The 14,570-nt window shown below is 34.3% G+C and overlaps 1 protein-coding gene across 1 annotated transcript in view; it reads right to left on the bottom strand.

Annotated features, from left to right (window-relative positions):
• Nucleotides 1-14,570, bottom strand: part of bif (protein phosphatase 1-binding protein bifocal) — a 43,325-nt gene that overhangs the window by 26,938 nt on the left and 1,817 nt on the right. The window contains exon 2 of the mRNA XM_018516946.1: nt 12,707-14,565. Within this exon, the coding sequence (XP_018372448.1) occupies nt 12,707-14,565 (1,859 nt within the window). The remainder of the gene's footprint in view (nt 1-12,706; nt 14,566-14,570) is intronic.

The following is a 14,570-nucleotide window of genomic DNA, read 5'->3' as shown; positions in this document are numbered from 1 at the left end:
CCTTTTCTCTTAATTGATACTGACACCGATTTGAATTATTAACAAATATAAACAATTGTTGTGGTAACACATACAACAGATAATAAATAATAATAAAATATATCTTTTCAAGAAAGAATAATAAAGTTTCTTTCTGAAAAAAATATTTTTTTTATCAATCTTATGAAATATAAACGTAATAAATCGTAGTATATTTTATACTATAATGAATTGAGAAAAATTTCTGATTGAAAATAAACGAACCAGAAGATTCTGATAATGTCAATCAGAATTTTGGTTATCTCTATTAGAATTATAATGGATTCAACCCGAAAATTCTGATTTGTCCATTTTCTATCAGAATTGCAACTGATGCAACCAAACTCTTTCCACTGCATATTCTATATTTAGTCGCAGTCATCACCGGAACTACTTCCCGCCCACCCATGAACTTTATTAATGCCTGTAACGTCAGCGAGGGATCAATTTACATGAATCATCCTAAATACGCTTGGTCAAACCGATCAAAGTTTACTACAAAGTTGCAGCTGACTTTCTCGTCTTTCAGTTTATTGCTGTCGTCTGTAAAAAAAAATTATGCTTTTTTATACGTCGTCGTCTCCATAGAGGCCGTGTTTCATCGTACACATAAATATAAGCGTATCTTCGATTAACCTCTCGATAAATCATTCGGTGTCGCATATACGATATCGCGCATTAATTAAATAGATAATCGATATTACCGCAAGTAGTAAACGATGTTGTTTTTATTGCCCATTGTTTACCACACATCTTCGTCTGTCGTAAGTCCATCTATTATATTACGAGCTTCTTGAAGTCGTTAAGTGCGTCTATTGTTTCTATATGTAGGTAATCGACACGAATAATTCAAACTTCGTAAAGCAGATATATCGTGAATTAACATAAAATTAAATTACACATAATTATTCGTTACACCTGAGAACCTAAAGACAACATATTTTCTAAAACAAATAGTATAATAGTTTGGTAAAAACATACGACTTGTCTACTAACAACTATAATTTTTCAATAATATTTTATGACATCTTTTAAATCAATTTGCTACTCTAAAGTATTTGTAGATTTCTTATAGGTATATAGAGAAATCCTTGACATTTAAACAGTAATTTTCAATTAATATGTTTAAATGCTTATGTTCATTTTTATGTTTAAACGTGAAGATTTATAATATGTGTAAATTACGCGCGCGTATATTTTAATTGGGGGGGAGGGGGGGAATATATATACAAATTCTCTATGAAACAATTACATGGGACTTTTATACAATTTTCTTATTGTGCCATAGGTGACATAAATTTAATTTTAAAAGTACGTTGTAAATTTTAAGATGATGCAGCTATAAAACCGATTTCAGCAAGATTTTCGAATCTTTATTAAAACCACTTTCAAAACAAGTGACTCATAAACACAACATAAATTCGCGAATTCGAAAGTATTACCGATCATAAGAGATAATACAGGACATTGATAGTAGTATTGCTGCCATTTTGCAGGAATAGAGCTCGGTCAAGGTCAAACGAGGTCAGGCATCTTAAATTTCACCGGGGAAACCCTTTCACGCCTGTTCGTGATGGAGATTTCACCATCGTAATCAAAGTCATCCAATGAAGTCTTGTCTTGGAGGCAAAGGGGGCAGGAAGTTTATTCATACGGAAATTAATTAGTCTAATTTGTGGGGAAAAGATGTAGTGGCAAGTGCTGAAAGGTGTGTGGACCATTCTGGGATTCATTCAAACGCGAAATAAACCAATACAAACTTCAGATAGAAGAGTGTTTTGAGTATATTAAATTTTTACATACTTTAACAAGATAAAAATATTCTGTACTTTAATGAGGTAACCAAAGATTAAAGAGCAAACCGTTTTCATTATTATGTCATATTTAACTAATGTGTTGACAGATATATTAACAGTCAAACCGTTAAAGCCAAACGTAAAGCCGATTTATTTTCTGATATACAGACTGGTTCCGCAATATTTTAAAATTATGTCATCATAAAATATTCGGTGTTGTATTCTAACATGTTTTATTCAAAAATATAAGAAATTGAAATTGAATTTTATTTTTCACATTTCACGGATGCTTGTAAATCTTTAAGTATTCAGAAGAAAATTTTACCAAATTATACACGATGAATCATACAGATATATGTTAAGGTTATCGAATTACCGGTATAACTGAATATTCGAACAATTTATGTGGACAAGTACGCTGTATTTAATAACTACATTGTAAATTGCAGACACGATCTAAAGAATACTTACGAAACAAAGTTAGTTAAGGAGTTAACGACAAAGTTAGTTAGTCCAATGAATATCATCCGCAATAATGTTATACACGAATGCAATTATTATAGATCACTGCTTTTATACGCAAGATAATCCGGCTAATATTTCAAAGACTGGTGCGTACGGCAGTTAATTACATCCTAAGTGGAATAACCGGTTTTAAGCAAAAAAAAAATATTCGTTTGGATCATTTGCCATAACAAAAATTATAACAATTGGACATTTTCTTTAATTAAATTAATAAAACATTGAAGCACTTTAATAGATATACAAAAATTGTAATTCTATAAATAAGATTTACTCATTTTATTCGTCGATTTATATGTACTGAAATTATGACAATCCAGCAAAGAGAATAAAATTCAGAAAAATATCATCAAAGTTGTATCATAAAATAAATGTAATATATTTTTGTAAGTAATTATATTAAAGAAGTGAATTTGAATTTTAGCTTCAAATATTACGGTCAACGAATCAATTTAAATCTTTAAATATTTATAATATTTGATCGAGATACCAGCAAAATTCTATCTCAGCAGATATGATCCTTTCAACTGTAGAAAAGAAATTAGGGAACGTATAAATATTTAATGAATATAAAAACAAAGTCGTGTCCGCTGTAATGTACGTTGCGTGCCGGTACGATAGCGGCTGCAAACGCGATTGCAAAACGTTCGCTCAAGCGTGATGTGATGTTCCTTAGAAGGCCAAGCGAAGAAGCGTACCTGAAGGATGCTAACGGACTTTGTGTGCTCTTCTACTGGGTGTCCCGGTTGCTACTCTAGGACGGCCATATACGAGAAGAGATCCGCGTATTATGTCGCGGAATGTTACCGATCTACGAGTTTCTCCCTCTCTTTTCTAGCTCGTCCGATCTCTACTGCGCTGATGATCGGCTAGACTTCTCGAAGCCAGAGATTTATTTATCGATCGGTAAATTCGGCCACGATTATTTCTCTCGGAGCGATACGGCAAACGAAAATCAAATCATCGATTTAATTTCTACTAATAAAATGATACGGACCAATTTTAATAATAAATAATAATGACATAACTGCTTTAATTGGAGAACAATGTTAAAAGGAAATTATACCGATACGTGAACAAAAATAGCAATATAACCAGAATTCGTCGATAGGCGTGACAAATTATATCAATTGGATGATAAGATTAAAATTGGTTTTAGCGGCTGAAATTATTAGACGCACCGTAACACATTTCATCCTTATACGCATTTCTTCCTTTCGCGCGAACATGCGCTTTAAACGAACTTAAAAGTAGAGAAAACAGACGTGGAATTATAAGATACCGTAATAATTACCGAATAAGAGGATGTCAAGGATATCCTCTCTTCGAACTCAATTGCCGTCTTACAGTAAGAAGTACATAAGATAGTAGTCAATGAAAACCAGCAGCACATATATCGTCGTTAAAACTTCAGTATGTTAGAGAAATTATACGACCAATTATCAAGCGTAATTTAAAACTTCAGCTTATACGTATACTTGACTTTAATATTTAAATACAATTTTTTCATTTCTTACCAAGTTATTTTTATTGTCTTCGTTATTTACGCATATAATTCAGGATAGCATAAAAAAATAAATAAAATAAGAGAAGGAATGTATGACTAGCGTTAAAGTTGACACATTGCCGATATTTAATAACAGTATCGTTTTGTGGTGAGTTCTTAAATTTTCCCATTCGATAAATCAACAATACATGATTCATAAGTGTAGCTTCGAGTGTGACCTGTATTTATATAATGATAAAACTTATAACACCACATGCAAGTGCAATGACACATTGTACAGTCGCTTTACGTCACCATAGGTGAGGCTTGCTTGCAATTTTGTTGTCATGAAATGCATAGGCTTAAGAAAAACGTAAGCTGATCGCCAGAAGCTCAATTGAGAGTGCTTGTTTTCGTTGCTCGACTGAATTCGCTACGGTTCGCACAAATTATGAGTCATTAAACGCTCCCATGAATACACCAGAATGACCCGATAAAATCAATGACTTACGAAAGAAGAAAAGTGATTACTTCCGTTCTACAAGTTCATTAATACGCGAATAATAACGTGCAAGAAATTAGATTGTAGTAAAAAAAAAAAACTCTTTATTTAATTTCTCTTAATAAATTAATAACTTTATGTCTGTCATTTTCAATATGTTTTAATTCTCTTTCTACACTTTTTCAATAATTTTCTATAGTTTATCTTTAAACGCAAGTTCTTATTAAAGAAAACTCTTTAAAATAAAAAAAATATCTATCCATTTATTAATCATTAATGTTTGCTTCAATGTTTGTATATAATCTTTCTTATTTCAAGCATTAACATCTTGAATAGAACATCACAGATTAATTAAACCATATTACGTACGTTTAAATTTTATTAATTTATGATGTGCAAAATAGATTTTGTCACTTTTGAATTTTAAAATATTATCTTTTCATTGATTGATTATCAATCAATTAAATAATATTTCAATGATCGCTTTACAAAATTTTTAATTGAAATTCGTGTGTTTATAAATCTATAAGCTATCTTCAATATTCTCGTTAATTATTCTAATACTTTTTTCTTTGACTCTTTCATCAACACAATTAAAAAATATGAATGGCTCGGATAAAAAGCACTTTCACTGTTAAATTAATGAGCATCGCGTATAAAAATATCTCTTTCTTCATTCTTACTCAGCTTAATTAACAGACAAGAAACAACAATGGCATGTACTTTCGCTTTGAAGAATTTTAAGGATATTATGAAAAATGTTAATAGTATTAAACAGAAACAACTTGTAAACGTTTTCATTTCACGATATCAAGGCAACTTCTTATTTGTACTTATTTAGATGCAACGTAAAAACGGCGATATTGCGTATCGCTTCCCAGTTTCCTTCTAAAAGAAGGACGAGAAATTATATCTATATAACGAAAAAGGAGGAAAGCCAACGAAAGGACGCCGACAGAAGGAGGATATGGCGTTATCACGGCGGTTTTAAACAGGACGTTGCACTAACGTTCAACCGGATGATAATCAGCTGACGTATGTACATACGCGCTGATCGGTGTCGTCGGCTTTGTTTAAATTCCTTTGGATGTCCCAGTTAATAATTATGCATACCATACGGATGATATACGTACACATGCTGTATGCGCGCTTGCCATAACAGTCTTGCAATGACGCACGATTAGCTAATTACGTTGGCTAATTACTCTTTGTGTATCATACGTCTTATTAGACTTACTCTACGACGTTCTAGTCTGAGGAATGCAAAATAAAAAAGGAAAAAAAACACAAGTAAATTACCTCCTACATTTCATTCCTCAGTCTTAATCAGGGACGAGTTTAAATAAACATAGTGTGGAATGAATGAGATCATTTTCTAAGTTAAATAAAAAATTGGGAAATTTTTAGCATTACATTAATACTAATTTTCACAGATAATATTATTTGAATAATAAAATAATAGTAATGCAATAGTAAAACTTTAAATTTATGACAATTGCAAATTGCCAAGTTTATACTTTCTACGGTTAGACACAATAAAAAGTTTAAGTTCATACACTTACTAGACAATAACAACCTTCTATTATATAAAGAAAATATAAAATGACTAATTAATTATTATCCATTACCACCCTGAAACTCGTAATATTTTCATGTGAGAAACACATTACATATCACGTTTTACTTATATGCGTGATAATTTACGCGGATGTAATGATCGAGATTATGCAATTTATCGTAGGATCGTAAAGGTTAATTAGCACGTTGAACGACTGGATATTATATAATCCAATTAAATTAATGGCGTTAAATAATCGCAATAGAATCTGATATGTTCACAGTAATAATCTATACTGATACACAAATCTATGCATAAATGCAAGGAATAATTTTCCCACATTTATATATTCATGTTAAACGTACAATTTTTCATTGCATATCTAAGTATAGTTTCTCTATATATTCCTTCGTAAAAATACCTTATTCCACTTAATTTATGACTATATTATTTATACATTCTATTACTTACCATAACACAAGCGAAGTATCGTAAAATATTATTATGGAAATCTCTACGTTAAATATAGAAATCTATTTTTATCGAGATAACATATTAATAAAAAGATACAAAAAGTTATCGTTCATTTTGAAATAATACTCTTGATGATCCTTGACGATTTTTGATAAAGGTGCTTTTTTTTTCAAATTGATTATTATCTATTATACGTGCGTCACGCATGAATCTTGTACCTATTTCTCGACATCATGCCGTTACAATATGCAATTTACGTGGCTCCCCGATTTAATCCGTATTTAATTATTGCATAGGTTTAGTTATCGAGTAGTTTAAGCTCTGGAAAATGCTGACGTGTAAACGTATAATTTGTTCGTGTATAACTAAGTGAACTCCACGATATCCGCTACCAGTTACCACACGTTCTTGTCAACGAACCACAAATCGAGTTAGCTCGTCGCAAAAATATTACTATGTGCTGCTTGTGAACGGCGCTTCAATACATCAAGCCATCTTACGATTCGCAAAACCGGATTCGTTACGAGGTACATAGTCGTTGAAGCCATATAATTATGTCCCTTCGGATATCGACGGTCAGACCTAATCACATTTCACGACACGTCTCTATTTAGGTGAAGAAAATTGTAACGGTGTTTACGTAAAAAAAAAGAACGTTACAATGTTATTAAATTGAAATACCTTGTCTCTGCATTCTTATAAAAGAAGTAGTTACGTATTATACATAAAATCAATGCTAAAAATTAAATAGATATAATGAAGATAATTTAAACATATAAGCTTTCCTTTTTTATCCATTGTGTAACTTCATGATAAGATCACATTAAAAGCTTCTACTTCATTCGTGCGATTTTTAAAGTCGATCAAGAGACTTCCCTCTTGAACATAAAACTTTAGATGCAGAGACGACTATAAATTTTCTCAACACGTAGTAAGCTTATCATTGTATAATCTATTACATCATGAAAATGATAAATCTAGTCTTTAAAGTCACTTAATAAAGAGCGATAATGTTATCAGTCGATTTTTAATGAGTCGTATTTTACTGTATCTCATGCATCGATTTTATCAGCCGTTGACAATAAAGCTTAAAACTTGTTTTTTTTTTTGCACTTGACACCCAACACCGCATAAACAACGCGCATTCTTCGCGATCCTCCGCTCGAAACTTCGTGGAACTTGATGAAAGAGATTACGCCACCTTGACGTGCGTTCCAGTTTCTAGTTCGTTAAGCGATCGCTTTTTATTCAGCGTCCGTTTTGTGGGCGGCGATACTTATTCTTTTCCAACATTTGCAAACGTACCGTTAGATCGATTAGATAGAGCAGAAGCAATTTCGTGAATAAAATACGAAAATTATGCGCAATTCACGGCACAAGGAAGCGCTCGTAGCTTCTGCTAAGCGGCGATCGTACTTTGTGTACATTTTCCTTTGTCCGCAATATTGTTCACAAGGATATCATTGCGCGCCTATTAGATAAGGCAGAGATATCATTTCATAAATGAATACTAAATAACGCGAATCATATCCGGGAGATTTGGCCATGGTTCTAACTTGTCACAATCACGCATTGTTAAAATAATAAAGACTGCTTCTACTATAACTATATTTTCATTGCAACCCTATTACTCAATATTTATTTATGTATTTATTATAAGCTGAAAAATAGCAGAGTCTAATGTTTTGAAATAAACAAATTTATTCTAAGCTACAGATTGTACTGTGTTTTCTTTTACACGCGAGGCCCGATTTGTTTACTATTAGATGATGTCTATTATCGTATGCGTACTTATTGATGTTAATCGTAAATTTTTATCAACAAGATACAATTTCGATCAAATATAACACATGCGTATTCGATTGATTTTCAGTTGTTTTTAAAAATAAAGACTCGTAGAAAAACAATTTATTTTAAAGAAAATTTATTATTTCGATTTATTTTAAAAGATAAAATTACCTCCATCTTTATTGTACCACATATTTCGGCCCACTCTGAAAATTCTCTTAAATTGGTTAAAACTCTTCAATAGTCACATAATAATTTATTTTAAAAATACATAATTTTTAATTTAATCTCTACACGGAAAGAACTGTTTTGCTGAAGTATCTAAGACTAGATACAGATCTGAAAATAGTTTTGTTAAACTGGTTGTTAGAAAATCAAAACTTTTTGCAACATTAATCATCATGTTTGAGTGTCCCGGTGGGAGTTTCCTATATAATTATTTTAATGGTCCAATAAAATTATTTTTAGATCTGTATCTAGCTAAATTTTTAGATACTTTAGAAAATTCGTTTCTTCCACGTAGAATCATAATTAGGAGAAAGTACCGTCAGATTTTCTATATAACTAAATCATGCACACCTTGCAATCTATATTTAATTAAACAAATTATCTATAATATTTTACTAAATATATTATTAAAACGCAAATAAACAATATTGTATTTATTTCATTATAGATAAACGGAATAAATTTAAATTTTAAAAAGTTACCTTCTAGTTCATTGAAAAGAATAAAACACAAATAATATTTTAAAAATTAGACCTAGTTTTGCTACACATAATTCAAGCGATATTTAAAATTCTAATGTGCAAAATGTCAATAAAAAGATGTATTTATGATTAACAACAAAACGAAGAATCAACAAGTGGCAAGCGATACCACAGCTTCATCGAAAAAATTATTGACGAAATTACTTTCGTCATTATTCTGCGAAACTCACTTCGCCGACAACAAAGGTTTATCCGGAATAGACGTGCAACGTGCAATGTTTTGCAATGCAAATGTGTTCGACAATGTGTTTGTCTGTAAAAAAAAAAAAAAGATTGAACTCGTGTGTTATACTATTACTGAACGTGACAATTCATATACTGGGAAGCACGTGTAACCATTTATTTTGTTGATGTGTAACTCTAACAAAAACTTTTTTTACTTTTTCATTAAAAAATTGTATTTTCTAATCAAAATTTGGTTATTCTGATCAAAAAGCTTAGTAGCATAGTAAAATTTTGGGTGCAAATTCAAGCTAGCAAAAAAAAAAATTAGTTTTGAAAAAAAGAATGTAGTTACGACGAAAAAGGGGGATCAAATAAAAATACTGAATAAAATATAAATTTAAATTATTTTGTTAAAATCGTTTAAAGTGGCCGGTGCGAAGTTGGCACTCCATTTATAAAATTTTTTTTTTTTAGCTAAATTAGCGGAATTATTGTTAAAACTTAGCAGGAACTGTAGAACTCTTCGAGAACTTTAGAATTTCGTGATAAAAATTAATTTTTGCGATACTTGGGGTGCCACGCGAAATTGGCACCCCATTTATAAAAAAATTTTTTTTTAGCTAAATCAGCGGAACTATTGTTAAAACTTAGCAGGAACTGTAGAACTATTGTGGGTGCAAACGGAACTGTGTATAAAATATCGATTTTTTCAAAATGGGGTGCCAACTTTATACCGGCTTTAAAGTGCGCAAGTTTTGAACTATAAACATCAGATATAATATTTAAAAAATTATAACAATTATTTGGAATAGGAGCAGTTTAAGGAAATTGTGAGCAAATTTTGAAATTCCAGACTTTTTAAAATTTTTTCCTGACTTTTCCCGGCTTCCATGATCAATTTCAATTTCCCTGACTTTTCCCGGTTTTCTAGATCTATGGCAACTCTGGACATATCAACAAAATAAAGTTACACGTACCAAAATATTTCTTTCAATGTAAACTTTCCGGAGCGGCGAAAAACAGAACACATGCTGAATTAATCGCTATTAAACGGTATATATCGTGATGTATTAGGTTTGCGTGAGACACTACCATTGAGCACGTAACAATCTCGTTCTAGATATGTATTAAGAATGGCAAATTAAGCATTGAGATCCATGATTATCGTCAGGAATAATCACCATTCTGCTCGACGCTGATTCCCACTTCCGGATTATCTAATATGAGAAAGTAACTATCGTCCCTCGAACAAATCGCGCGAATCGTGTGCCTAATTTCTCCCATTTTCTGCTGAATATCGGACGTCTTCGGTTTCACTTCGCTTCACCGCGAGGACGCGATGATGCGTTTTACGAGAAGTCTGGAAATGAGTATATGGCGTTCGAGCGAGACAGACTCTACTCTGTCGAACGCTTTAGAAAGCGCCGCGCGGTTTCGGAACGTTTTACTTTGCGCAGCCTGCACAATAATACACCTCCTAATTTCGCAGTTAGTACTGCGGTTATTGAAGGCGAATACAGTGTTCATTTATATCTGAGCAAATCATCTGATCTTACACAATAGCACTCGAGTTTGTGCCTATTAAACAATATTTCTTATTGCGAATGACGTAAAAGTTGATTGTCGCCACGTAGTCAAGATCAAAATTAATTTCGTAATAATTCTATATAAATTCAAACTTTTTTATTTATCTCTTCGCGTCGTCTTATAAAAATACGATTCATAATATAATTATTATGTAAAAAATCAGAATATGAAAAATGTTATATTTCTAAAATTTTATCTTTTAATCTAATTCAAATTAAAAAAATATTTGTTATAATTGTATGAATAATAAATTTAATATAGACAATTTTCATGTGACATGAATAAATATTAAATTTTGTTTATTGTAATCTGCGTGTAATGGTGTTGCTTTCCCAAGAGCAATGCCGGGTGATAGAGTGAAATGTAAATAAACAGATTCCGTTTCGTAAACTGTTGCTCGTGTTTCCATCGACTTACGAGTAAGCAGCATAAAATAAGAAGATTGTTTGTCACAACTATCGTGACAGATCCAATATCGTCCGCTAGAGTCTTGACTTGATTGACAAGTGTTTCGAGGTGCCCGCAACGGCAACAATTAAATCAGTATACTCGTCTGAGTGCGGCCAATGTTCGGTTTAGGACACGCGACAACCGTTACACATGTTGTACAACGGTTTAACGAGGATTCTCGTAGTTCATCAGCGATATACGTGATGGAGTGAGTGGAAGCGAGACGTAAAATCGGGGACAAATAAGTCACGGAGTATACAGGATGTCACGCAATTTTCCCGCGTTTCCTTTCAGTCACGTTTCTTGATTAATTTCAAGACGATTATTTCACAACTAACACTCAATCATGAACATCTTCGTGACTGCAAGTTATTAAAATTTTCCATCAATTTATTCGAAAACTGACGAATAGTGTGCAGTATCGTGAACTGTTCGCATTTTTAAAATTTTTTAATTCATGAAAAGCCTCTGGTTTTATCATATATCTATAAATTAAAAATTTATATTGATAATTAAAAATTATATTGGATTTGAGACAATCATATTAAAGAAAAATAGAATTCCAGAATTCAGAATCATAAAATCAATGATTGATAAAAGTACAAGACACCCAGTATACACCAAGTGAAACGTGTTTGATATATTTAGAGTTAATTAAAATTCCACAGATAAATGTTTTATAGATGCAAACGTCGTCTCTGTCGAACATCTATTTGGGGCGCAGTGTATTAAAGAAAAAGTAAAATAATCAAACTATTTTACGCACGCGAAAAGAAAGTTGCCGGTACCAGGATACCATTGAACTATATCGATCGTTGCATCTTTCCTCGTGGTGCAACGTGATATTTAATGAAAATTTGGTTTAACGAATGCCTACTCTCACCTAGAGAGGCAAGAAGTTAAATGAGAACAAAAAATCTGTAAGTATCTCTTTACGGTAAATTACGCTATCGTGTTTTGTTAGCTTATACTAATTTGATTCACGGAACATTTGTTTCATTTGACACATGTTTTTCTCACAAAGTTAAGTTGTTTAAAATAACAAAAAGATAAAACACGATTTTAATATCAGCTTTATGTTTCAATATTGTATTATTGAGGCTGATTTTATTACTAAATTATTAAATTGATTAGTAAATATAACATAATATAAAAAAATATGGCATTATGTCCTGTAGTATATAATTTTTAGATTTAAAAAAATAAATATCTATAGATGAATATTATTTATAAATATTGTAGTTGTTATTCATTCACAATAATCTTTTGCTTAATGAGATATTTGCATTTACAGACATTTTCACAAATATCAATTCAAAATTTATTCACTTATCAAACAAAAAAAAATTAAATAAGTTACCATGCTACATTATATTTTAAATAAAAAGATAGCTTTATAAACATTTATATTTGAAACACTTCTCTAATTTATACGATTTCAACAAATTATAATATTGCAATTTTACTGCAAAGAAACAAAGTCTTTTAGTAAAAAATATGGTGTCAATTACTGTCATAATTGCGACATCATAATTTGAATGAGTTCCTGGTACTTTTTGCATTGCTAAAAAGAGTGCATTGAAGACTCACCTTCGGCTTATCCCGCTTTCTCCTAATGATGAGGCCGTCATTCTCTATGTAATCCGGCACATCCTTTCGATTACTGAAGTTAAATTCGCCGCCGCCGCCACCTCCAGCACTCGTCTTCTTCGCGGGTTGTATCTCGTCGGCGCTCTTCAGACTCACCACCACTTTGGTGGGCTGTTCGATGCTCTTGACTCGATTGATCAGGTTCTTCTCGAGCTCACGATTGCTCAGATTCTGCTGCGGATGCTGTGCCTTCGTAGAAACAAGCGGCCGTATGATGCCGATCTGCTTCTGTGGCGGCGAGAACTCGCTTTTCTGCTGGCATCGTATCGTCTTCGCCTCGTTATTGCTCTGCGAATACGTCGCCGACGGTGATGTCATCGTTGTCGTCGCGGTTTTGATTAAGCCCAAGCTACAAATGGCGCCGATGGGTTTATTCTCCGGGACAATCAGCTTCTCCTCGATGTTCTTGTCGTCGCTCTCCTCCTCGGGCTCGAGCCTTTCTTGCAATCTCGACGATACTTTGGAGGTCACGACGTTGGAAGGTGCACCTACCTTGCTCTTACACTCCGTCTTTACGCAATCATCTTCCTCTGGCATCGGTTCGTCCGTCGATTTTTGACCATTCTGCTTCGTACCCGGTAAATAATTCTTGTCGCTCGTGGGCTTGTCGCCGAAATTGAATTGCATTATCGTTCCTGCCTTGCCGATGTTGTCCAAGGCAATCTTGGAGATGGTTCTCGGACCATCAACAATCTCCTCGTCGACGTTCTTCTCGCCATCGTTGAACGCAACGCGGCTCGATTTCGCGTCTTCTTTCCATTCCACATTGATGGATGATTCTGGGAGGCGTGTCTGCTTGGGACTTTCGACATTCGTTCTAGGAATCTCCTTCTCGATCTGCGAACGAACAACTTTGGATTCCGCCTCCGTCTTCGAGGGTTCTCCTTTGACGGGGCTCGGTGGTAGCGGCGGTTTGTGAAATGGACTTGGAATCTGAATGCGAATCAGGTCCTTGATAGGAGAGGAGGGACTCTGCGCGCCCGGTCTGATATCCTTGACTGGTGAGGGCGAGCTTGGAAGTCTGGGCGACAAGATTCTCGGCGAGAGCACTGGCGTGACTGGCGGTGACTTGATGGTGATTTCCAGAGTAGCGGACTTCGGTTTGGACGTCTGTGGCGGTTCCGGGCTGTTCGCTGGAGAGAATTTCAGCTTGTAGCTCGAGGGTTCCGGCGACGGAGAGGGCGAGTGTGACTTTTCGATCTGCTGAAACTTGCTCACTACCGAGGATACCGATTGCGCGATTGGTTCCGTGATGACGCCGTCTATATGGTGGTACTCCTCCTTGCGGTCCTGCGTCTCGATCAGTTCGGCGGTCGGCTTGTGCGGTAGCACGATTTTTTTCGGGGAACCGATGGAACGAGCGCCACCGTTGATGAAGGGTTTCGGCTGCAACGGTGGTTTCTGTGCCAGTTTCTTCTGCGTCTGCGTTTGTGCCTTGAACGTGTCGTTGATGGTCTTGAAGGTAGCGACTTTCGCGGCGACCTCGCCCTTGGGCTTCAGCTTCCTCGCGGAGCTCTCAAAGATCCTCATCGTGGTCTTGACTAGATCCGGTGGCGGACGTTCCGTTTCCGCCAGTACCGGTTTGATCCTCTTGGGCTTGTTGATTGGTTTAGGTCGATCAAGCTCACACAGGCGGCTCTCGATCTTCACGGATGTGCGATCGACGAGAATGATGTGGTCGTTGACCGGTTCCTGGCGAACGCCGTTCGTCACCGGTCGAGTAACCAGAACCTGGCGTGCAGTCGTCGCCTCGTCGACCGTCACGCTGTTGTACCTCATCAAGGTCTCGACGCTGCGCGCCCGC

The sequence above is a fragment of the Trachymyrmex cornetzi genome, unplaced genomic scaffold (assembly GCF_001594075.2).
Source record: "Trachymyrmex cornetzi isolate Tcor2-1 unplaced genomic scaffold, Tcor1.1 scaffold67, whole genome shotgun sequence".
Taxonomy (NCBI): Eukaryota; Metazoa; Arthropoda; class Insecta; order Hymenoptera; family Formicidae; genus Trachymyrmex; species Trachymyrmex cornetzi.
Note: the sequence above shows the minus strand (reverse complement) of the source record. Positions and strands in the feature narration are given on the sequence as shown.